At 38.4% G+C, this 24,784-nt stretch overlaps 1 protein-coding gene across 4 annotated transcripts; it reads right to left on the bottom strand.

Moving 5' to 3' along the window:
• Nucleotides 1–219: 219 nt before the first annotated feature.
• Nucleotides 220–23,829, bottom strand: trim46b (tripartite motif containing 46b). Of its 4 annotated transcripts, none has more exons than XR_015515628.1 (12): nucleotides 23,658–23,829; nucleotides 19,671–19,926; nucleotides 18,992–19,142; nucleotides 18,177–18,375; nucleotides 16,033–16,179; nucleotides 12,424–12,519; nucleotides 12,086–12,339; nucleotides 11,868–11,989; nucleotides 9,106–9,444; nucleotides 6,579–8,966; nucleotides 3,748–3,815; nucleotides 220–2,893 (listed from the first exon to the last, which is right to left on the bottom strand). XR_015515628.1 is itself a non-coding variant. In XM_087293783.1 (12 exons), the coding sequence occupies exons 2-12, from the start codon at nucleotides 19,918–19,920 to the stop codon at nucleotides 2,455–2,457; spliced, it is 2,295 nt and encodes a 764-aa protein (XP_087149909.1). In that variant the 5' UTR covers nucleotides 19,921–19,926; nucleotides 23,658–23,829; the 3' UTR covers nucleotides 220–2,454. The 4 variants fall into 4 exon arrangements, 2 of the variants coding, with proteins under 2 accessions (XP_087149909.1, NP_001076569.1); XM_087293783.1 differs by having other exon boundaries at nucleotides 6,579–6,808; NM_001083100.1 differs by lacking the exon at nucleotides 23,658–23,829 and having other exon boundaries at nucleotides 2,455–2,893; nucleotides 6,654–6,808; nucleotides 19,671–19,920.
• Nucleotides 23,830–24,784: the final 955 nt, after the last annotated feature.

Below are 24,784 nucleotides of genomic sequence, written 5' to 3' on the forward strand. Positions count from 1 at the left end.
GTGTCGCTTTTTTTTTTTTTTTTTTTTCATAAATGACCTGAATTCCTTTGATAGTCAAATGTTTTGCTAAACCGGGGCATTTGCTATAGTCTAATAATCCACCTTGCAGGAGGACCAGCGTTCTCATGTTTCAATAAGATGCTGCCCCCTACTGATAAAAAAAAAAACAACAGCACACCTTAGTATATTATTTTAAGTGACATTAAGACTAGAATGGGATTCATTTTCAGAGAAGTATTATTTATTAGAATTATTTATCACCAGCAGGCGAAAGCCATCATTCTCTCCAGCCAAACTGCACTCTTTTAAAGCCATTCCAAGGGAAGCGCACGAGTCAAACTCTTAAAAAATAGTCTCTACAAAGCTTTAGTGTGAATTTGCATAAGGTGATTTATAATGTTGGGATTAGTGCACACATACACACACATTCGATGGCGTTAATATTGAGCCAAGCGGTGCACTTTCAATCTATTGCATTGAAGATTTCTGTTCTTCACTTATTTTAAGCTTTCAATATTTTCCTAGCATATGGGAATTCAAAACAACAGTTTGTGTAAGCTATACAGGTGAGTTTGTCTTAATAAATTACTCAAAGTAAAGTATCAACTGCAGCCTTAAAGCCACTTTTTTCAACAAATCAAAAATTCTTCCTAACCATCTAAGGCAAAGCAGCAGCGAGAAGCATTTGGTCTGGCATGAGACGCATGTTGAGTAAATATCTTTGTAAATGCTCCACTTGACAGCTGAAAGAGTTTGACAGATCTGTCCTGAAAGCACATGGCTAGAGGTTTAAAGAGCAGATGTTTACAATAGTATTGTGGGTTATAAAATTAGGCCTTGTATAACAGTCTGGAATTTCTGCTCTGTTTAGAGATTAATAAACAAAAATCACTTTAATACAAGGTATATTATATCACTATAATATACATCAAGTGGGAGGAATCTAGTATGAAAAAACTTTGAGGCACAATTTCCTACACTGGAACACAGATGTCACTGCTTATGAATTGGGAAATATATAATTTTGCATATAGTGTGTGTGTTTATATAAGTGAGTATGCTGTTTAAATAGTTTTCATGGGTATATACACTCGCCGGCCACTTTATTAGGTACACCTTATTAGTACCGGGTTGGACCCCCTTTTGCCTTCAGAACTGCCTAAATACTTCGTGGCATAGATTCAACACAGTACTGGAAATGTTCCTCGGAGATTTTGCTCCATATTGATATGATAGCATCACACAGTTGCTGCAGATTTGTCGGCTGCACATCTACTGTATGATGTGAATCTCCCATTCCCCTACATCCCAAAGGTGCTCTATTGGATTGAGGTCTAGTGACTGTGGAGGCCATTTCAGTACAGTTAGCTCTGTCATGTTCAAGAAGCCAGTCTGAGATGATTGACGTATTATGACATGGTGCATTATCCTGCTGGAAGAGCCGTCAAATGATGGGTACACTGTAGTCATAAAGCGAAGGACATGGTCAGCAACAATACTCAGGTAGGCTGTGTTATTGACACAATGCTCAATTGGTAATAATGGGCCCAAACTGTGCCAGGAAAATATCCCTCACACCATTAAACCACCACCACCAGCCTGAACTGTTGATGCAAGGCATGTTAGATCCATGCTTTCATGTTGTTGACACCATATTCTGACCCTACCATCCTTATGTATCACCTGAAATCGAAACTCATCAGACCAGGCAACATTTTTCCAATCTTCTATTGTCTAATTTTGGTGAGCCAGTGCAAATTGTAGCCTCGGTTTCCTGTTCTTAGCTGAAAGGAGTGGCACCCGGTGTTGTCTTCTGCTGCTGTAGCCCATCTGTCTCAAGGTTGGATGTGTTGTGCATTCAGAGATGCTCTTCTGCCTTTCTCTGTTGTAATGAGTTTTGAGCTACTGTTGTATTTCTATCAGCTGTAACCAGTCTGGCCATTCTCCTCTGACCTCTGGCATCAACAAGGCATTTGCGCTCACAGAACTGCCGCTCACTGGATATTTTCTCTTTTTCAAACCATTCTCTGTAGACCCTAGAGATGGTTGTGCGTAAAAAATCCAGTAGATCAGCAGTTTCTGAAATACTCAGACCAGCCCGTCTAGCATCAACAACCATGCCACGTTAAAAGTCATTTAAATAACTCTAATAATAATAAGTCTTCCCAACTCTGATGCTCGTTTTGAACTGCAACATGTCTACATGTGTACATGCATTGAGTTGCTGCAACTTGCGTTTACGAGTAGTTGGACGGGTGTACCTAATAAAGTGGCCGGTAAGTGTGTAGGTGACAGCAAATTAATTGTATTCTTTTTTAAAGTTTTAAAATTCAGCAAGCAGTGCCACAATAAAGGCCTCTCAATACCAAAAGAAACACCAGCAGAGGTTTTTACGTTGGGTGCAATTAAAAACTTAAAATCGAGTCTCTTAAAATCGAATTATAAAAACGAAGGTCAGTTCAGTTTTGTGACACGTGATTGTATGGTGACTCGTCTCACAGGGGTTTGATTTGCGTTACGATTGGCTACCAGCTCCTGTAGCTGCAGAGCCCCGCCTCCGATGAAACAGAACGCAGGGCACACTGGGGCGGAGCAGTCCACAGGCCCCTCCCATAGTGGGCGGAGCGAATGGGCATCGTAAAATGTGACACGCCCCTTCTCAAAGTCGAGACACACTCCTAGTCTCGGTGGCAACGGATAAGTGACGCCGGTTGGCGAGGAAGGGCCGTTGCCATTAGTGAAGCCAGACTCTCTGTAATTAGCGTTGCAGTGATGGGAGTTGACAGAAGAAGGCAGGTAGATCTTTCCCATGCCCATTGTGAGGAAAGCAAAAGGGGGAGGAGAATCTGATGAATCTTCAGCTCCACTGTCATGACCGCTGTCTGGATCAAATCTGTAAAATGTAGATATGAATTTAGTGAGGTTACACATTTTACTAAAAAGTTGAGTCTTGTCTTTTTTCAATTTTTTTTTATCTGTATAATCTAAAATTAGTATAATCTGTTTAGTTCACTTCTAAAATATTATGAAATTATATTATTTAATAAACTAATCATAACTATTACAAAGTATTTTTGGTTTTGGTTTTCGGCCAAGTGCATCCAGAATTTTTGGGTTTCAGTTTTGGTCCAGAATTTTCATTTTGGTGTATCCCTACACATACCATATCAAATTAGTTATTAGTTATTTGGAAATGCCAGACAAACACCGGTTGCACAGCCCTTCTTTTAGCACTGTGCGACCCCTAAACATCAGAATTCAGAAGATTTGGGTAAATGACCCATGACTCCCATGACCCTTAAGATTGAGATTCCAAACATCAGATACAGTGCCTATTAAATATCCCCATACCCTGTGAAAATCTATACATTTACTCACATAAAACCCTGCTTTCAGAAGACCTTCAGGATAAAGTAGAACGGCACAGGTTAAGAGAAGGCTACAAAAACATTTCAAAGGCTGGAAAAGTTATTTGGATTATATTTGATTTCAGGCTTTATGACAGATAAAGTAATCATTTCAAAGAGGTATGGTGGTTTTATATAGGCACAGTATCTGTCTCTGAACAGACATGATAGTGTGTGTAACTGCAACTCCTTCATTATGGAAGCATAAAGAGCTACAGTGTTTTTTTTTTTTTGGTTGCAGCAAACTTTTTCTTTCTTACAGATAATTCTTGTCCCTTTATTATTAGAGTGGGTCTTTTCTATCTCCTTCCTGTTTTCATTTCTGAAATGTAGTTAGTACCTTGGACTTGCCATGTCTTGAGGAAGATGAAACCACTCTTGAAGTTTTGACTCCAGGCCTACGCCAACCTGAGGGAAACCCAAAGACAAATAAAACATTTAAACAGAGGAGATGTTTATACGTACAGCTGAAGTCAGAATTATTAGCTCTCCAGAATTATTAGCCCCCCTGTATAATTTCTTCCCCAATTTCTGTTTAACGGAGAGATTTTTTTCAACACATTTCTAAACATAACAGTTTTAATAACTCATCTCTAATAACTGAATTATTCTATCTTTGCTATTAGTAGTATTCTGCTTAAAGTGCAATGTAAAGGCTTAATTAGGCAAGTTAGGATAATTAGCAGTGCTGCCAACTACTTTCAATGAAAAGGCGCTAAGCTCTGCTCGAAAAGTCACTAAATGTTGCTAGATTATGTCATACATTATTTAGCATATAACTGACGTCATCACGTCCAGCAGTTTTTGTTTGTTTAACAGCCAATGGTCAATAAAGGGGTGTTTATATTTGCACTACACGTTATATATGCAGGTCAATTTGATTAAATGTATTGTTGTTTGAATACATTATATTAGTTGTCATGGTCACGAGCGATCCAACCTGTGCAGATTACTGGTAAACACAGATCACATAGAACTACAAATCCGCCATTTTATAGACTACAATTCCAGTCTGAAGCTGCACATGGACTGATTTCAGGACTATATACATAGCTCACAAACACACATACTTTGCCGAGTCTTGTAGAACTGTAAGTAAATATTACGACGCGTTTTCCTTGCCTTGCCGTGTTTTTGACCCTCGCTTTGTTTTGTTTGTTTATGTTGTATGCTGCCTGCCTTTTTGACCATCTGCCTGTTATTTTGACTACGACTCTGGATTGCCCTTAGACATCTGTTTGCTGCTGTATTGAATGTTGCTTGCCTGACCAATCTCTGTTCTGTGCATCACTTCACATTACATTATTATAGATGTATAATGAATATGTAGTAATCTCCCAGACCAAATAAACTCAGACAAGTTCCAAAACTTGCCACTAAATTATCTCTGATTGTAAACCAAGAAAATTTTAATTTAAAACAAAGGAGAAGCTGATCAGCTTGACTGTAATGTTACAAGGAAAATACCTGACGCTCGCAGGTGCAAAATCATTTGCTGTCGGCATGCAGAGGATCGATCTCTTCTCAGGTATGGAACTAATAATATGCCAAAACAATCTGTATTTGAATTGTGTTCATTTGAAATATTGATAGGCGAAGCAGTGGCGCAGTGGGTAGTGCTGTCGCCTCACAGCAAGAAGGTCGCTGGTTCGAGCCTCGGCTTAGTTGCCGTTGTGTGGAGTTTGCATGTTCTCCCTGCGTTTGCGTGGGTTTCCTCCGGGTGCTCCGGTTTCCCCCACAGTCCAAAGACATGCGGTACAGGTGAATTGGGTAGGCTAAATTGTCCGTAGTGTATGAATGTGTGTGTGAATGTGTGTGTGGATGTTTCCCAGAGATGGGTTGCAGCTGGAAGGGCATCCACTGCTTAAAAACTTGCTGGATAAGTTGGCGGTTCATTCCATTGTGGCGACCACAGATTAATAAAGGGACTAAGCTGACAAGAAAATGAATGAATGAATGAATTATTGACAATGGTAATTTAATAAATCTGAATTTTATATACTGTTTTGAATTTGAATTTCTTAATTTTAATTTCATAACCTGAATACTGAACATCTGACATTTTTCAAGGCTGAATTTTTTATAGATGTATTTTCAAACTTCAGATTTTTTGTGTTCTGAATTATTAGACTGCAGATATTTGGTTTGTAAAAATACAGTTTCAAGTTTTTGAACATAAAGAAATTCGGAACATCTGTGATTTTCAACTCTTCCCTGTTGATCACCCCTGACCTACTTTCTGCTGAATCTGAATTTCACAATCTGAATTTCTGGTTTTGAATTTTAGTATATTGAATTTGATGTTCTGAATTTTTTCATCTTGAAAAATTGAAACTGTATTTTTACAAACTGGATTTCTGCAGTCTAAATTCAGAACACAAAAAAACTGAAGTTTGAAAATGTCTAAAAAATTCAGCCTTGAAAAGTTCAGTTGTCTTAAATTTTTTAAGATGTTCAGTATTCAAGTTAAGAAATTCAAATTTAAATTAAGAAATTCAAATATTTTTATGGCATACAAAAATTCAGATTTATTAAATTACAATTGTCAATATTTCAGATTAACACAATTCAAATTCAGACTGTTTTGGCATATTATTAGCTCCATACTCAGGCTGCATGTACAGTTTGAGTGACTGACTGCTGTACGAGGAGTGGGCTGTCTATGAGTGCTCTGAGGCGGGGGAGGAACTGACAAAATCACCCACAGCTCATTGAGAGGAGTAGAAACAGTACAGTACGGACACATTAGAGTCTATAAAAATCTACAGTAACACTAAAAAAGTTGCTAGATTTGACGCTAGTCGCTTTTTGAAAATGTGTCGCTAAGGGGGTGTCAAAAGTCGCTAAATATAGTAACAAAGCCGCTAGGTTGGCGACACAGGTAATTAAGCAAGTCATTGTATAATGATGGTTTGTTCTGTAGACAATCTAAAAAAATATTGTTTAAGGGGCTGATAATATTGACCCTAAAATGGTTTTAGAAAAAAATATTCTGCTTTTAAAATAAAGACTTCACCAGAATAGAAATATTATTGAATTTATACCATATATATATTCAACATTATACAATATTTCTTGCTCTGTTAAACATAATAAAAAAGAAAAAAAAAAGAAAATAATAATAATAATTTTGACTTCAACTGTATATATTTTTCCTCTTCCAGAACTTGCCTTGACCAGATATGAGCCGGGCTCCACTGAGCATGCCCAGTAGTGTCGTCCCTGTGTTATGGCCACATCTCCCACCAGCAGATCCGCTGTCAGGTGGCAGGAGGTCAGTGCCCGATCAGCGGCCTGCAGCAGAGACAGACCGGGCACACTGCGGGCGCATCGCTGCTCCTTACTCACCACCAGTCTGTCCGCGTGCAGACCCCAGCGAGAGTCCAGGTAAAAATTCAAAACTGTCGAAGAGGCCAAGGGAGACAACAGCAAAGGGAACATGGGAGAAATTTGGAGGAGGACAGAAGAAGAGGGGAAAGAGGGACATAGAATTAAGGCACCAAACAAAAGGAGTTAAGGGTGGGTGGAAAAGGGACAAGAGAAGTATAGAATAGGAGATATACTGTATATGCAGAAGGAAGACATAGCATATAAAACAGCAATCAGGAAAACAGTAAACAAAGAAAGAAGACAAAGAAATGCAGTAGGGCTGGGCCGATAAAAGATATGATATTGAATCGCGATACAATTTATGTCATTAATAATGATAAGCTCTGGACTTTTTTACTCTATATTGATCTAAAAGCCAATCCACCGCAGAAATGTAAAATAATGGGATATCGATGTGTTGATATTAGAGATATTTAATGGACCTTCTCATTTTGTGGCTTCAGCCAATGATGGGATACTCTTGTAAATCTAAATAAATAAATAAATATAATTCTCATTCAATATGGAAAATAATGAATCGAGATTGCATTATTTCCGTACCGCCCAGCCCTAAAATGCAGTCTGGGAATAGCAGGGAGAATCAAGACTGCAAAGAGGGAAACGATTTGCATTCCAGCAGAAAGGCAGATTTTTTTCAAAACTAAATGTTCACATCATCTTAAAAATATAGTTACTATTAAATAATATATTGTTTGTAAGAATATTTTTTAATCCCTAAAATTAATAATCCTGTTTTTGATGGTATTTTGAATACAAAGTTAATAACAGCGTAAAAATCTATTAATCTTATCATAATTTCATTTACAGAAACATTTAAAAATCACAGATCTTTGAATAATTATGTATATATTCAGTAATGCTATTTTTAAGTGTTTTCATCTAATAACTTATGATTCTGTGTAATATAAATAAATTAATAAAGTTATCTACTCTTAAAAAATGTTTTGGAATAAGCTAATATTGACATTTAATTTGGGGAACATCTGCCTTCTGTTCGGAAGCTGCAAACCCTGGATTATTATTTGTAACAAGGGCCTCTATTTAATGTGTTAAAAAGCATTATGCAGCGTTAAAGATGCTTCTGGCCACATTTACAAAGTGAGTAGACATTCACATCAGAACAGAATATTTCACTACATCAAGGGTTTTGCATGGAAAATAAACAGAGTAAGTGGTGTAAATAATAAATGGCTCAAAGAATGTAAACATTAGGGAAATATACTCACCGGCCACTTTATTAGGTACACCCCCTTTTGCCTTCAGAACTGCCTTAATCCTTTGTGGCATAAATTCAACACGGTACTGGAAATATTCCTCATAGATTTTTGTCCATATTGACATTATAGCATCACGCAGTTGCTGCAGATTTGTCAGCTGCACATCTATGATGTGAATCTCCCATTCCACCACATCCCAAATATGCTCTATTGGATTGAGACCTGATGACTGTTGACGGCAAATTCTGACGCTACCATCCGAAAGTCGAAGCATAAATCGAGACTCATCAGACCAGGCAACGTTTTCTCAATCTTTTATTATCCAATTTTGGTGAACCTGTATGGATTGTAGCCTTAGTTTCCTGTTCTTAGCTGACAGGAGAGGCTGTCGGTGTGTTCTTCTGCTGCTGTAGCCCATCTGCCACAAGGTTCAGCATCTTTTGCATACCTCGGTTGTAACGAGTGGTTATTTGAGCTACTGTTGCCTTTCTATCAGCTTGAACCAGTCTGGCCATTCTCCTCTGACCTCTGGCATCAACAAGGCATTTTCACCCACAGAACTGCCGCTCACTGGATATTTTCTTTTTTCAGATCATTCTCTGTAGACCCTAGAGATGGCTGTGCGTGGCACCAACAACCATGCATCATTCAAAGTCAATGAACTAACCTTTCTTCCCCATTCTGATGCTCGGTTTGAACTGCAGCAGATCGTCTTGGCCATGTCAACATGCCTAAATGCATTGAGTTGTTGTAATGTGATAGGCTGATTAGAAATTGGCATTAACGAGCAGTTGGACAGGTGTACCTAATAAAGTGGACAGTGAGTGTATGAACAAGAACAAAGCTACGTTAACAGAAAGAGTTTTAAGGGCTATAAAAATGGAACAGGGAAGTTGGCAGTTTAGCACTGCTGTCATTAAAGCTGGGAAACAAAACATGGAAAAACAGAAAGCTTTGGAGACAGAAGAGAAGATGGGAATGGATAAAAATAAGAAAAAAAAAGAGAGAATAGAAGAAAGATGAGCAGATGAGTATCATTTGGAAATGAGTTTTGCTTCTACTATGTCTTGTGTTGAAGAGAAATATCTTACCTGGAGCTGGTGGTGTGTGTAAATATACTTCCTCGCTGTATTCTCCAAAGCCGGCCTTATTGCAGCCTCTCACTCTGAGCACATACACACTGTCCATCTCCAGCCTGTCAATCACAGCGCAGGTCCCGGTTACCTCCTCCAATCTCTGCCAGCCCCAGCGAGCGGCAGCCAATCCCCCGCGAATACCCCCTCTTGCCCCGCCCCCTGGCACTACCCCTCGTCGGCGAAATTCCACAGAGAAATGCCAGGCTGGAGTGGAGTCTTGGGGCAACCGCCAGCACAGGAAGAGCTGGTCATAGGCGAGGGTCCGCTGGGTGTCAATTACAGGTGCGAAAGGGGCTGATGGGATAGGTCATATTGATTAGTTTGCAAACAGAGTTGGTGATAAATAAGATTACATTTTGCAGGTAAAACCTTACTTTCAACATATCTTATTGCCTACTTTTCAATTTATATAATCACTGATAAATACAACTGAAACATTGTGGGGTGTATGGAATCTCATACTTTTTGGACATTATACTAATACCTACATCTGCAGAGTCTAATTTAAATCCTATTTAAGATTTGCATTATTAAATGAATGTAAATAAAATTACACTGAGTGTTCCTATAGAATAAATAAAAATAGAATAAACTGGATAAAGTTAATCAAGACAAACCTGGTTGAATTAAAAACAACCAGTGTGTTTCTATAAAGCTGTAACACCGAATAAATAAAAATAAAATAAACTGGATAAAGTTAATTAAGATGAACCTGGTTGAATTAAAAACTACTGCAAGTACTGCAATCTATTTGCATGTTGTTAGCATGTTAACACATTTTTAACACGTTACTAGCATATTTTAACACATTGCTAATGTATGTTAGCATTTTGTTATCAAGTTTCTATGAGATTTCAACACATTGGTAATGTATTGCTAGCCAACTTTTGCATGTTTTTAGCATTCACACGTTTGCATGTTAGCATTGTTAAAAGGCTTCTGTCTTCAGCATACTGATTATGTGTTGCTAGCTTGTTTTGCATTTGTGATGCTAGCTTGCTATGCATGGTGTTAGCATGTTAAGACATTGTTAACGTGTTTCTAGCATATTTCAACACATTGGTAATCATGTTAGCATATTGTTATCAGCTTTCTATCATATTTCAACACATTGGTATTGTGTTGCTGACCTAGTTTTGCATTGTAGCATTCGCACATTGTTAGCATCTTTCTAGCATATTTCAACACATTGGTAATGTGTTACTGTTTTGTTTTTTACATGTTAACATGTTGTCATTAGGGTTTCTATCATATTTCAACATACTGATAATGTGTTGCTAGCTTGTTTTGCATGTTGTTAGCATGTTAACACATTATTAACACATTTCTAGCATTTTTCAACACATTGGTAATGTATGTTAGCATATTGTTGTCAGGTTTCGATCATATATCAACACATTGGTATTGTGTTGCTAGCCTAGTTTTGCATGTTTTTAGCATTCGCACATTATTACCATCTTTCAACACATCAGTAATGTGTTACTGTCTTGTTTTTTGCGTGTTGTTGTTATCAGGTTTCTATCATATTTCAACATGCTGATAATGTGTTTCTAGCTTGTTTGCATGTTGTTAGCATGTTAACACATTGTTAGCATCTTTCTAGACTATTTCGACACATTAGTAATGTGTTACTAGTTTTGTTTGTTGTTAGCATTAGCACATTGTTGACATGTTTCTAGCATATTTCAACACATTGGTAATGCATTGAGGCGACACAGTGGCACAGTAGCTAGTCCTGTCGTCTCACAGCAAGAAGGTTGCTGGTTCTCCCTGCGTTTGCATGGGTTTCCTCCGGGTGCTCCGGTTTCCTGCACAGTCCAAAGACATGTGGTACGGGTGAATTGGGTAGGCTAAATTGTCCGTAGTGTATGAGTGTGAATGAGGGTGTGTGGATGTTTCCCAGAGATGGGTTGCGGCTGGAAGGGCACCCGCTGCATAAAAACGAGCTGGATATGTTGGCGGTTCATTCCGCTGTTGCGACCTCGGATTAATAAAGGGACTAAGCCAACAAGAAAATCAATGAATGAATGAATTAATGAATTAATTAATTAATGATAATGTATTGCTAGCTTGTTTTGCATGTTGTTAGCATTAACACACTGTTAGCATGTTTCTAGCATATATCAACACATCAGTAATGTGTTGCTAGCTTGTTAGCATGTTTCTTGCTTCACATTGGTAATATGTAGGTAGCTATTTCAGCATGTCAATATAATGTTTAACATATTACTATCATGCTTAAGATACCCCAGATTGCAAAATGTTAACATGTAGTTAACTCATTTCCACATGGTGCTGACATCTTATCACATTATTCGAATGTTTCTAACATGTTTCAGCACAATCTTAACATGTAGCTAGAAGGATTTAGCATGATGCTACAATATGACATTGTTATACCAACATAACGTTGGTATAATTCTAGTATCAGCACATGGTAAAACATCCTATTAGCTTGTTTTGGCATTAATGCTAAGGTTTTCCAGCACATTGTTAGCATGTTTCTAATAAGCTACAATACTTTGCTATTTTCTTGCTAACGAGTTTTAATATGTTGCTTGCATGTTTTAGCATACAGCGAGCTTTGCCTACACAGCACTCATACATTGTGAAGATGTTTATTTCATGTGCTTCTTTATACAGTATAACACCTTGTAGATTCACAGATTTTGAGTGGTTTTTATAAACTGTTCATGTGTATTTGTTTCTTTTCCTACCCTGAATGAAGTTCAGGTCAGTGAGGAGTTTGAGCTCTCTGGAAATATCAAGCTGGAAGTGACGAAACGAGGGATCGGCAGAGAGAGCAAAATGCTGCATAGATTCAATAGACTGGGCCAATCTGTGCAAAAGACAGACGACAGTCCAGCATTCTCAGAATCGGGGAACAGACACCAGTATTATCAGCAGACAGTGAGGCAGTCAGTGGGGGACGCACCTGTTGTGTGTTATTCTAGCTGCGTGAACAAAGCTCGATGGGTCATTTTCTTTGAGCAGCTCTTGGGTGAAAGCCATCAGTCCAGCATGCTCCAGCAGGCTGCGTTTTTCGGCCACCTGACTGGACAAAGCATCTGCCCTTCTCTGCCGTGAACCTTCCAGAGCCTGCGCCAGCATTGTCTGCCTCTCGGTTAGCAGCGCCATTATCTCCTTCACACAGTGAGAGAGCTGCTCTTTGGCCGATACGCTGTTCACCTGCGTTCATGCATACAGACAAGAGCACAGTGCATCAAACATCTGCTTTGCTTTTGTGTGAGATGATGGAAAAGGTGGCTGTACCTCAGTTTGAGTGACAGCGCTCTCCAGTTGTGTGATCTGAGTCAACACCATGTCCTGATTGGACAGGATGTAGTTCAGCTCCTTGGTGATCTTGTCCTGGAGTTTACAAAAATATACAATTTTAGACATAGCATTTGTGTGTGTGTCTACATTTTTTTAATGAATTTACAAAACATATTAAATTATCTGGTGGCGCAGTGGGTAACACTGTCGCTTCACAGCAAGAAGGTCACTGGTTTGAGCCTTGGCAAACAAAGAGTTTGCATGTTCTCCCCGTGTTGGCGTGGGTTTCCTCCAGGTGCTCCCGTTTCCTCCACAAGTCCGAAAGCATGCACTATAGGTGAATTGGGTAGACAAAAATTGTCCGTAGTGTATGTGTGTGAATGAGGGTGTAATGAGAGTGTTTCCCAGTGAAGGGCATCCGCTGAGTAAAACATGTGCTGGATAGATTGGCAGTTCATTCTGCTGTGGTGACCCCTGATAAATAAAGGGACTAAGCCGAAAAGAAAATGAATGAATTAATTAATTAAATTATCTTAATGGTAGAGTTGACCCAACAATGCTGCCATCGTTTACTCACCCTTCACTCTTTCCAAAAGTAATTTAGTATCTTTTTTCTGTTGGTCACTCAAGAACATATTTTAAAGAATGTTGGAAAACAGTAGTCATTGACTTTCACTGTACTTTTCCTCCTTCTACAGAAGTCAGTGGTAACCGGTTTACAACATTCTTCAAAATATCTTCTTCCAAGAGTTCACACTTAGCTAAAGATTGATAATAAAGCGTGTTTGCCAAACTGTCACGGGAGAAAGACTCAGGCAGGTCTCGAGAGCTCCCCCAAATTTGTTCGCTCAGCCTATTCCTTGATTATTAGGGGTTGACACGGTGGAATGATCCGCCAACTATATCAGCATATGGCTATGTTGTAAAGGTAAAGTACTAAAACACTTTAATACTGTGCCAATTTGCTTTATACAATTCCCTTATACTCCATGTCTTTGGACTGTGGGAGGAGACCGATGTACCCGGGAAAAAACACTGCGATCAAGGGGAGAACATGTAAACTCCGCACAGAAACATCAACTGGCCCAGCCAGGACTCAAATCAGTGACCTTCCTGCTGTGAGGTGGCTGTGCTAACCGTTGAGACCCCATGCCACCCTGTCCTAGATTCATCTAGGAAAGAGGAGGAGAAATAGGGATGAATGGGGGATTCTTTGGAGTGATGATGACTGAAGGCCGGTTAGGGCCTATGTAGCATGTTAGGGCCTACTCACACTATGCTATCCGAACTGTGCCCAGGCTCGTTTCCCAGATCATTTGAGAAGTGTGAGTGCTCTGAATCGGGCTCTGGCACAGTTCACTTGGGCTTTGGCGTGGTACGCTTGTGTGTGAGCAAAATGTGCCTGAGTCTAAAACTGACAGCGAGATGTGACTTTTAGGGGACTGTTTGATACGGATTTATTAATCATTCTTACTGTTCAATGAACGCAAACTGTCGTAATTTATTAAAGACACAAACCCCTTACTGCAGGACAGCAGCACCTTCAGCAAACCTCCTAATTCCTGCAGCACAAGGATTTTATGATTGTTTATGAGCGTCAACAGTGGCGGATCTGTTCGGCAAAATATTTAGCTGCTGTTTCAACCTAGGCGGCCGCCTAGGGCAACAGAATAGAGAGGGTGGCGTCCCCGAAACTAGCCTCGCCACCTGCATCCTCAGTTATATCTGTGTCTAGGGCGGCAGATAAGAGAGAGCGGCGTCCCCTAAACTACCTTCACCACCCGCGCCCTCAGTTATATCCACGTCTAGTGTGGCAGAATAGAGAGAGCGGTGTCCCCGACACTACCCTCACCCCCCGCGCCCACAATTATATCCGCGTCTAGGGTGGCAGAATAGAGAGCACCCCACCCCCACCCGGCAGTTCAGCTTGCTCCGGCCCTGCTGGTCATTGCATATCAAACAACTTAAACGATATAACTAAAGAAATCTCCACTGTGTTGAGCGAGAGTGCTTCTTACTAAACAGCTAATCATCAATGACTTAAGCGTGCCCAGGCCAGAATGTAATGTGAGTGCGGGGTGTCGGGGGAGACGGTAGGGGGGACAAACGTTCCTTGGCCTGATTCAGGGCAACTGTACATAGTGTTAAGCCTGGTTTATACTTCTGCTTCAAGTGACCGGCGTAGCCCACGGCGCATGCAACGCGCGTAGCTGTGCATTTATACTACTGCGCGCTGTCTGTTGGTCTGCATTAACACTTCTGAAACGCTAGTTGGCAGTGAGGTGTAAATGTTCCTCTGTGTCGAGTTTCTTTGTTGCTGTTTTGGTTTTCCTGAACACTTCCGGGATGTACAAGTGGCTCAAACTCGCTCATTTTGAGGCAGGAACCGGCGGACGTGCAGCAACTTTAACTATGAGGTAAACACAAAACAAAACTTTCCATCTGGAGCTCCTTTACAGGACTCCACACTTGTAAACAATGGCTCCATCATGTTCGCACCATTCATGCGGCTCTCGGTCCCGCCCAGACTCGTCAGCGCTACCAAGCCGACCAATCACAAAGCTTGCGCTACGCGTCATTGCAATGTGTAGTTACATTTTTTGAGAGGTGCCCGTCAGCGACGACGATGGCCACGGTGAAGGGCTATGCGTCAGCGCCGTAGCATACGCCGGCGTTTGATACAGAAGTATAAATCAGCCTTTAGACTGCACGAACATGGCTCCCATGTCACACTGTAAGATCTCAGCTGTAAAGTCAGACTGAACGACAAAGAAGACACGCCAAACACAACAGAAAAGTTCGACGTCAACCACCGTGACACTTTCACTATCCTGCGTTCTGATAGCTAATTTGGGACCCGCCGTGGTCAATCATAAGCACGTGATCCTCTTGAAATTAGTTTGTAAATAAATTACACTTTGTGATCATAACTCATAAAGGCTTGGGACCACTTCAAGGTGAATAAATGTTAAATGCATTTTCATTTTCGGGTGAACTGTCCCTTTAAATGCAAATGATTTATCTACCTTAATTGTTGTGAATATAAAATATGGCTGAAATAATGTTCCATGGTCATTTAGTGTGCAATATACTCTGAAACATACTCAAGTATGAATATATTTTTTAATAAGTGATCATAAAAATATTACTTATAATTTATATTATTGCTTTCAAATGGGTAAAATCACATGTGTAAAATGCATCATACTTGTTGCCATTTGCAACAGATTTCAAAAGCCATTGTGAATGTAAATATTTTTATGCTCATCAGATTAAAGAAAAAAAACATCTTCATAGAGAAACATACCTCACTTACATAAAGTTAACCCACAACTGAGCGTGTTTACCTGTAATGTCCAAGTTTTCAGTCGTAAACTAAGTAGTAGTACTGAATAATACTGATATATTGCACTGTTTCATACAATTGTTGCCATTGTTTCATACTGCTTGTGTATTGCTTTGGTCCAGCCAAAAGGTGGCAGTGTTGTAGCATTTAAAAGAAAATCTGAAACATCTTTCACTACATTTTCTCCACATTTGCCAACACAAGCAAAATTACATTAATTTTGATGCAAGATTAAAACAGAGGTAAAATGATAAACAAACCTTGAGAGTCTGGTAGGCTTGGGTGACGGGTGCAATTTTGTGACCCGCATGGACTCGACGCAGTTTACAGAGAGAGCAGAGAAGCATCTGACATGACTTACAGTAATACTGCAGCCTCTCCTGATCGTGTTCTGGGCATGTCAGCACCTACAGACAGACACAATTCATGATCATCTGTTGATAATAACGTCTCATCTGCATATGCAACTGACTCAAATAAAGGGCCCTCAAATAAATACCTAGAAGTATAAATGATACTATAAATTATATATAATATTGTTTTCAATCATATTTTGTATGGTGAGGGTGTAAAAATGTTAAGTTTAACGTAATTATTACATCTGCGCAAATATGTCCCCCACCTTCAATCATGGACCAGTCCAGCAGTCAAATCAGTAAAGATCAAACGAAATAGTTTATATATTATGTTTAGTTGTGAATTCCTCTTAAGAAAATTAATCATTTCAAAACTTTTACAAGGTGTTTAACATGTTATTATTTTGCATTAAGATAAAATGTAGAACAAGAGATCGAATGATATAAGAAAAAAACTAAATAATAATAAAAAAATGTAAGTACAAAAAGTAGATTTTAGATCTTTTGGACCCCTTGGCTGGAATTGTTTAGGGCCCCAAAATCAATAAATTCGCCCCAGGGTAAGCCCCTCTGCCATGAATGCAGATGGAAGTTAAGTATCAGTAGCATTGAAAACAGAACTGGGACGTCTTTTTATGGCTAAAATCAACAAGATGGTGGTCCTTATATGTCAAAAATTTCAACAACAGAAAAATCATGTTTTTTATATTTGCTGGATTTCCCTCATCCTGTGTTAATGCCTATTTTAAAGTGACTCAGGAAAAACGAGTGATGTAAATGCCAAATTTTAAATAAAAATCTGTTAATTTACATTTAAAAAAAAGCTTTTACACTCGCATGAGGTGATTTTAGACTTGCCAAAGAAGGCTAAATGCAAATAATGGGAGATGGAAATGCATTTGCCAAATAAACTCTGGTGTAGCATAATCAGCTGTTTCCATTATGCTTGACTTGTTTACTGTTGGTTACTAGGTTACCAATACTACATTCAGCCACTCTAACTACTTTACTTTACATTTGGGATTTTTTATATTTGTGCAAACTTCACTTAGCAACAGTAACTACCCACATAGCAAAATTTCTCTGGCCCGGCTCTGGCCCACACAATCAGGCTTTGCTTGGCCCACATGCCGCAGTGAATTACGGTATATGACTGGACCAAGTCTGGCTTCCACACAAGGGCCAAACATGGACCACAACTGGGTCTCAGCCAAGGTAATAACTCATAACTGGGCCAGATAGGTTGGTGTGTCTTGATGTGGTGTGCTTTTTCTCAAAGCGACCTCATTGGTAGAATTTTTTTCATTCATTAATTTTCTTTTCGACTTAGTCCTTTTATTTATCTGGGGTCGCCACAGCAGATACCACCACCAACTTATCCAGCATATGTTTTATGCAGAGGATGCCCTTCCAACTGCAACCCATCATTGGGAAACACCCATACACTCTCATTCATACACATACACTACGGACAATTTTAGCTTATCCAGTTCACCTGTACCGCATGTCTTTGGACTTGTGGGGAAAACTGGAGCACCCGGAGGAAACCCACGGCAACACGGGGAGAACATGCAAAATAGCGACCTTCTTGCTGTGTGGCGACAGCACTATCTACTGTGTCACCATGTCGCCCAGAATTTCTTTCTTATATCAAAAATAATTTTAATGTATGTTAAATGTGGGTCAAGACAGGCCAAAAAGAGTGACATATTAATTTTTACCATTTGGCCCAAATACTAAATTTTACATCTGACCCAAATCTTGTGTGCCGCCTTAAAGACAGTGCCACCTCTGCCAAACCCAGGCCATGTTTGGCCCACATGCTGTATACAAGTTCCGGATGAATGCCTCCTGTGCCAGCCTTATGCCAAATCTGGGCCAGATTTCTTTGCTACCTGGGTAGGGGCTTACAGATTATGATTATCTTGTTTCTTGCAGAAATACATCATATTTTTGGAAGTAAATACAGTTTCATGTAGAATCATTTGTCATCGGATCCTGGACCTCAAGGAATGAGAGGTAATTGGGTATAAATGGTGGATGCTCACCTTTGGCCTGAAGTTGAGTGTGGGCTGAACATGTTCGTGCTGGGCTCGAGGAGTGCCCCAGGGGTGGTAGAGTTTGAAGCACTCATTGCAGAAGCTGGCTCTGCAGTCTGCGCAGCCTTTAGTGGCCTCCAGGGCCTGTGGGGGTTTACAAAACTGACACATCACTGCCACACTGCCCAGACTCACTGTGTGTCTATACCTATAGTCAGCAGGAGAAACAGAGAGAGAGAGATCCTTTAGCAAGGCATTCTTTTGTTTTGTTTTTCGTCTGCAAGTACTGTATGTGGTTTTAATCAGACTAAATATATTTTATTTTTTTATTATCGTTTTATTTTTATTTTTAAGATTTTATTCAGATTAAAATAACCTAAATGGATTTATTGTGTTTTTAATATTTTATTTACAAATATAATGTCTGTAATCAAATGTGTAAAAATTTTATAAGAATGTTGACAGTAAGTAATATAAACAAGTATAAACTGAAGATTTTATATTATATTATATTATATTAAAATTCTCTTAGAATAAATTAAACAATTAGGTTATTAAATTTGGAAATTAATTTAAAGACAAAAAAAATAATTTTATATTTATTGCATTGTATTATTTATTTACAGACAAACATAATGCAACATTATAATAACATTGAACACTAAACATTGTGTTTTTAAGAAGCAATAAATAAATAAATAAAAAGTTAATGATAAAATTATAATATAATATAATATAATATAATATAATATAATATAATATAATATAATATAATATAATATAATATAATTTATGCCTGAATGTATTTGGATATGTATTATTACCTTTCCACAATCCTCTCCAGTGCCAGGTTTCTCATGCACTCAGCCAGTCCTCTCTCACCTAGTTCTACATCTCGCCCACAGGGGGCGCAAGGAAACAGCATAAGAGGTGGGGGGCCGTCCTTTCGCCTGCGACCCGGGTATGTCCCAGAGCCTAAACAAAAACACCCACAGTCACATTACTTGAACATATCAACCTGTTTACATGGAACTAATCATGCGCATATCCAAAGTTGCAAATTTATACAGAAGTCTACGCTGCAAAAATAATCTTGCTGCCTCAGTTGAATCAAATGAACTTTTCTAGTCATCTCAACTCATAATAAAACTGACTAAAAATATCAAGGTAAACTTTGTATAACTTCAATTTGTTTGTTGAAACCTGATTAATTTATTACAATAAGTTAAAGCAGCCTAAAAAAAATTTGTTTTCTTGACTTTTTGTATTATAAAATGTTTCACAGTGCAGTTATCCAAACACATCAGCAGGCAAAATCACTTTTTAATCACAATTTATTTGATAAATTTGCTTCCATATTAGTTTATATGCATATCTTTTTTTCTGATGAAGATTTTGAGCACATGACCTTATCATGCACATTTCCTTTGAGAGTTTTTTTCATGTAGTATCCTACTAAAATAATTGGGCGAAGCATAGCTGCTGAAGACACTTTTTACACACCTGAGCGCAACAGGCGGTCCACGCGGTCAGATTTAGGCATGGGTCTGCGCATCTGTCTTGGTGAGCGCATGTTTGGGGTGGAAGCGGGTGAGTTGGGCTCCGGCGGGAGCTCGGGTTGAGGATACCCGCTTTGAATCAGCACCTCTGAGGCACACATCAGGCACACGCTGTGCAGACACGGAAGTACAATGGGCTGCTTGACAATGTCCTTGCAGACGGGACACTGCAGCTCCTGCTCCATACTCTTCATAGTGAACTGAAAACAAAGAAAGAGGATGAGGGAGAGGAGGAAAGATCACAGTTGGGTAAACTTAGAGCGCAGTAAATGGGAGAGCACAATATTTTGTAACAATCCTATTTGCTGAAATTATGATAGAAAAACTCAACAATTGTGTTCTCAAGACTTTCAGAAAAAGGAATAAAATAGTGTGAGACTGATAATGAGGAAGAAGGAATAACGTCAAATACTCTCCTGCCTATACACACTGCATTTCAAACGCTCTGCACAAGCTGTAATTAGTTTTATTCAATTTGATGCAAAGATGATATGAAACATACATAAATATAAACGTTCATACATTGTTTTTATCAAAATATTAAACATTTTTAAGGATTTAAGATGTTGATGATCATTAAACATGTCTAAACAGTCTTGTGAATTGGGATGCGAAGATTAACCGGTTTCACTAATAACTGCGATTTAATTCGTCACAGTTAATTATTCGTAAAGGCTTCTCAACATTGCATTTCTGCATGGAAAAAATATGCAGCAACTAAAAGTTATGCCAACTGTGCAGTAGTTAGTACACCAAGAACAATAACCACACACACTAGACTAACTATGACTGGGGCTATTAAATAAGGCAAGCTTGTGCAAGTTCGTTATTTCCAATGAAGGGACGCGACGAACATGCTCACGATTTTCAGGCACACCTAGTTGAGATGACAGGTGGCTTTTGTGACCGCGGGAATTGCAAAGGGCTAAAGTTTAAGGAAGAAGCAATGGAAAGTACACAAATTTGCAACCCCACTTAAAGTTAAAAATAATGGCACTGATGAGAGCGATCACGTGGCGAATGCCAGCCTAGATCAATCGAGTGTTTTTGGAGAGAGTGCTGAAAGACTCAAGCCTGTTTCACATCGCAAGCGAGAGCAGAGCGTGTGGTTTTTTTTTTTGGCGTCCATGTTAACAGATTAGAGCTTTCATACTGCACGCAGAAGCAGTGTGTCAACCTGAGGCGTGAGCATCGTTGAAGCAGCAGTGGCACGACAGTTTCGCCGTTGGATCTATTTTTGTCGGTGCATTGATAATGACCAAAAACACATTGAATGAGCAATTTTACCCAATAAAGGCATCGATAATATCCACTTATTTTTATATATTCAATTAAATTAACTTAAACAGCTAGAAAAGCAACAAATATTTAGTTGGGTCTTAACTACAAAACGAAATTGAAAACAATCTTAAACTAGTTTTAAACTAGTGGGGTATTGAAATCAATTAATGCAGTTAATCGAGTTAACCGTGAAACTGTGATTATTTCTTAGACTATAATCGTACAACCAAAATTCATAATCGTTGCATCCCTACTTGTGAAAAGGGTCTATTAATGTTCTTGACTTTAGTCAAAGAATTACTGTAATGTTATCTTCAAAATATTAACTACAGCATGGGCTGCAGCTATTTTATTTTTTTCTATTATCATGAAATAAAATATAACAGTGAAGCAAATATAACTGATTAAAAGTCCTAAAAGGTTATTAAAAATAATTTTGTGATTCACATTTATTTGATCTAAAGCCTCATAATTACAATTGAATATAACTTTATTTTTATTTATTTATTTCCTTTATATTCATTCATTCATTTTCCTTCAGCTTAGACCCTGATTTATCAAAGGTCACCACAGCCGAATGATCCACCAACTATTCCAGCACATGTTTCGTATAATCGTTCTAATATGCTTATTTGCTGCTCAAGAAACAATAGTTTTAGTTCTCTGTGGTGCATTATATGTAAGACAAATATTTTTTCATGATTATCTGATGAACAGAACTCTTTTATGTGTCATTGTCAAAGTATTTAATGACAGTTCTAAAACAAAAACTGGCAAAACACATACTCCCTTATATGAAGAAGGTAATCTCTAAATTTAAAGGTGTTTACATTCAGTTAAAAATGCTAAACTTTTATGTATTTTTACTGTTCATTAACAAAACAGTGGTACAGTATTTGGGGGTCTGGGTACATTAAAATGATTAAAAATGGGTTTCAAAGAGCAAGTTTTTAAAAATTATACCATTATGGTTTTGCAAATTAGATTTTAAATCTATTTGCGGCATAAGTACTTGTCAGCATATTGATTGCTTGTATTTACCACGTTAGTTTTTCCGTTTAGTTTTTACCAGCCTGATCTCACGTGAAAAAAGTATTTTACGTTTTAATATTTTAGTGGCTAATTCGTACGAGTTCAGTCGTACAAACTTGTAAGAATTTAAAAAGGAGGCATGGCACCTAACCCCACCCCTAAACCCAACCGTCATTGGGGGATGAGCAAATCGTACTGAATTGTGCGAATTAGATAGTACAAATTCATACGAAATAGCCACTAAATCTAAAAGTTATGAATTGCCATGAGATTGTGTTGGTTTTTACGAATCCATCTGACAACATTGTCAACTGAATGTGATTTTTTTAAAAGTTGAAATTTAGTACATTATTGTCAGTTTAAATGTACTCTTTAAGTGTTTAAGTCATATTTTGCACAGGATTTCTGAGCTCCATGATTGATGAATGATAGTTATTTCTGGGTATGATGACGATGAGTTTATTTTGTGTCATCTATTTTCCAAGAGTCATGTCATCCACTAATGTTGTTTAGGTGAATTTTTACACATCTGTAGAATAAACATGAAACATATATATGGGTAACGTCATCATCATTTTCACAAAATAATGTCTTTTACAGTTTCTATAAATATAATTATCAGAAAATTGCACTTTAAAAAAGAATTGATGTTTTTCTCAAGCCACTAAAATGCATTGAAAATGGTGTCATGTAAATGCACCCTCTGTTGCACATAAAGAGGAAGGCGGTATACGATGAGTAAAGAAATGAAACTTTCATGCTGTCTGCATGGTTGCTATGAGAGATTCGCACACCTTTTATAAATAGCTGTCTCTGGTGCACATACTGCGACTCTCTTTAAAAATGGATAGTGACCTGTTAATGATTTAAACGGACAGCTGGGTGACATTGGACACTCTGCGAAGGCCACATCAGCTAAAGAATGACCTTGTCCATCACACAAACACAACATGACATGTTTCTGGTGACTCCTTTATGCACTAAGCAACGGATCTCACACCTGTTTTTTCTAAGTTTGTTTTTACAGACGCACAAACACAGCACAGTGCAAATACAGTAGGCTGGTTATAAATATTAAAACGCTAGTTATTATAAGGACTTATACAATGGCTTTGCAGTCCTGTATCTTGGCATTAAACAAGCAGTTTACCCCCTATATGCTGTAAACGCATGCGTTAGCAAGGCCTTCGTTAGCTCGTAAAACATTATTGTTTTTTTTTTCATGTCGCGGTCATTCAGCAATGTCAACCAGCCCTACACGTCACCCCATCCAACAAAAAAACAGATTTAACGTTAATTCACATCCTATAAACGCGACGAAAGGTTTGACCTACAGACAGGACTGTGTACCCGGTCAAAACGAGCTGTGTTCGGCAGCGCCCTAGCTTACCTTCACCTGAAATCTGGGCGCCATTACGTGATGCTGCTGCATGTGTTTAATCTATACGACACTGAGAACTGCTGCACGTTGCACGCGTTTAATTGCAACAAATGCAGAACCTGCTTGCAGTTTTGCAGCCAGCTACATTAATTACATCAATAAAACACCGCACACCATCGAAGCTCCACGTTACGACGCGGATTTACATTCATTCTGTTCTAATCTCGCAACACCTACCGTTTATGTTCCGCTTCGCCGCAGTAGATCATCATATGTCAGTGGAGAAATGTTCCTTTGGCCGCCATTGCGTGTTTCAGGTTGGTATGTAGGTTAGTAGGATGTCGCTGCATCCGCACGCAGCTGGAGATGCTTTTAAACGCTCTCCGTCTCCAGCCCGCATCCCGTTTCCGTGGAAACGAGCACGTCCGCTTCATCAGCAGCACGCCGCACCATTACTGCTGCCAGTGGACAATATCACAACACAGGTGGTAGTTAACAGTGTTTAAATCAAACTGACTGACTTTTTCAATTAGTGTGCAAGGACATAAAACAAAACACGAACGTAAAATGTTACCTTAAAGTGACAGTACACCTAAAAATACATTTTTAACCCAATGCATTGGGTTATTATGATTAAATTTTATTTTTCCCATTCTGGTAATACTATTGCTACTATTATTAGTACTACTATTAATTTTATAATTATGGCTGTGTAAATAAATAACATACATATTTTAAAAATATTGAAAATGCTTTATTTCTATTACATTTTAGTTCCAGACACTTAATAAAAGAATCACTAACAATGAGGAAACAGAACAAAGTCCAGACAGTTAAAAACTGTGCAAGCAGAAAATCATGTGTTGATTGAGCAGAATATGGAGCTCCGTGTGCTGTAGAGACTGCCCAGCAGCTGCAGCAGGCTTCACTCAGTGTCCACAATGTACAATACATTTTAACCACATCCAAACACTTCTAAAAGATGGTCTTGGATGGTGAAATAGCCATCAAAAACAAGTAAAAACCAAGACATGGGGAGGTAATCAGATTTACAAAAATATATATATATATATTATTGCGTTATAGCTTAAATTAACTTTATAACAGAAAAACAACAAACACATATTAATACAGCTGTTTTGTGTCAGTTAAATCAGTTCACTGTTGAAATTCAAATTTGTAACCCAACTGGTTGAGTTATTAATAAAAAAACCTAATAAAGGTTAAAAATAACCCAACAAAGCAGCAAATAAGTTTGGGTAAATTAAATAACTCAACGTTTTTTAGAGTGTATAGTTTTGAGCAAAATCAAGGCTTGTGATTTATTTATTTTTTAATGAATAATTTATACTAAATGTGCATTT

Source organism: Danio rerio, chromosome 19, assembly GCF_052040795.2.
Source record: "Danio rerio strain M-AB ecotype USA chromosome 19, GRCz13ab, whole genome shotgun sequence".
Lineage (NCBI taxonomy): Eukaryota > Metazoa > Chordata > Actinopteri > Cypriniformes > Danionidae > Danio > Danio rerio.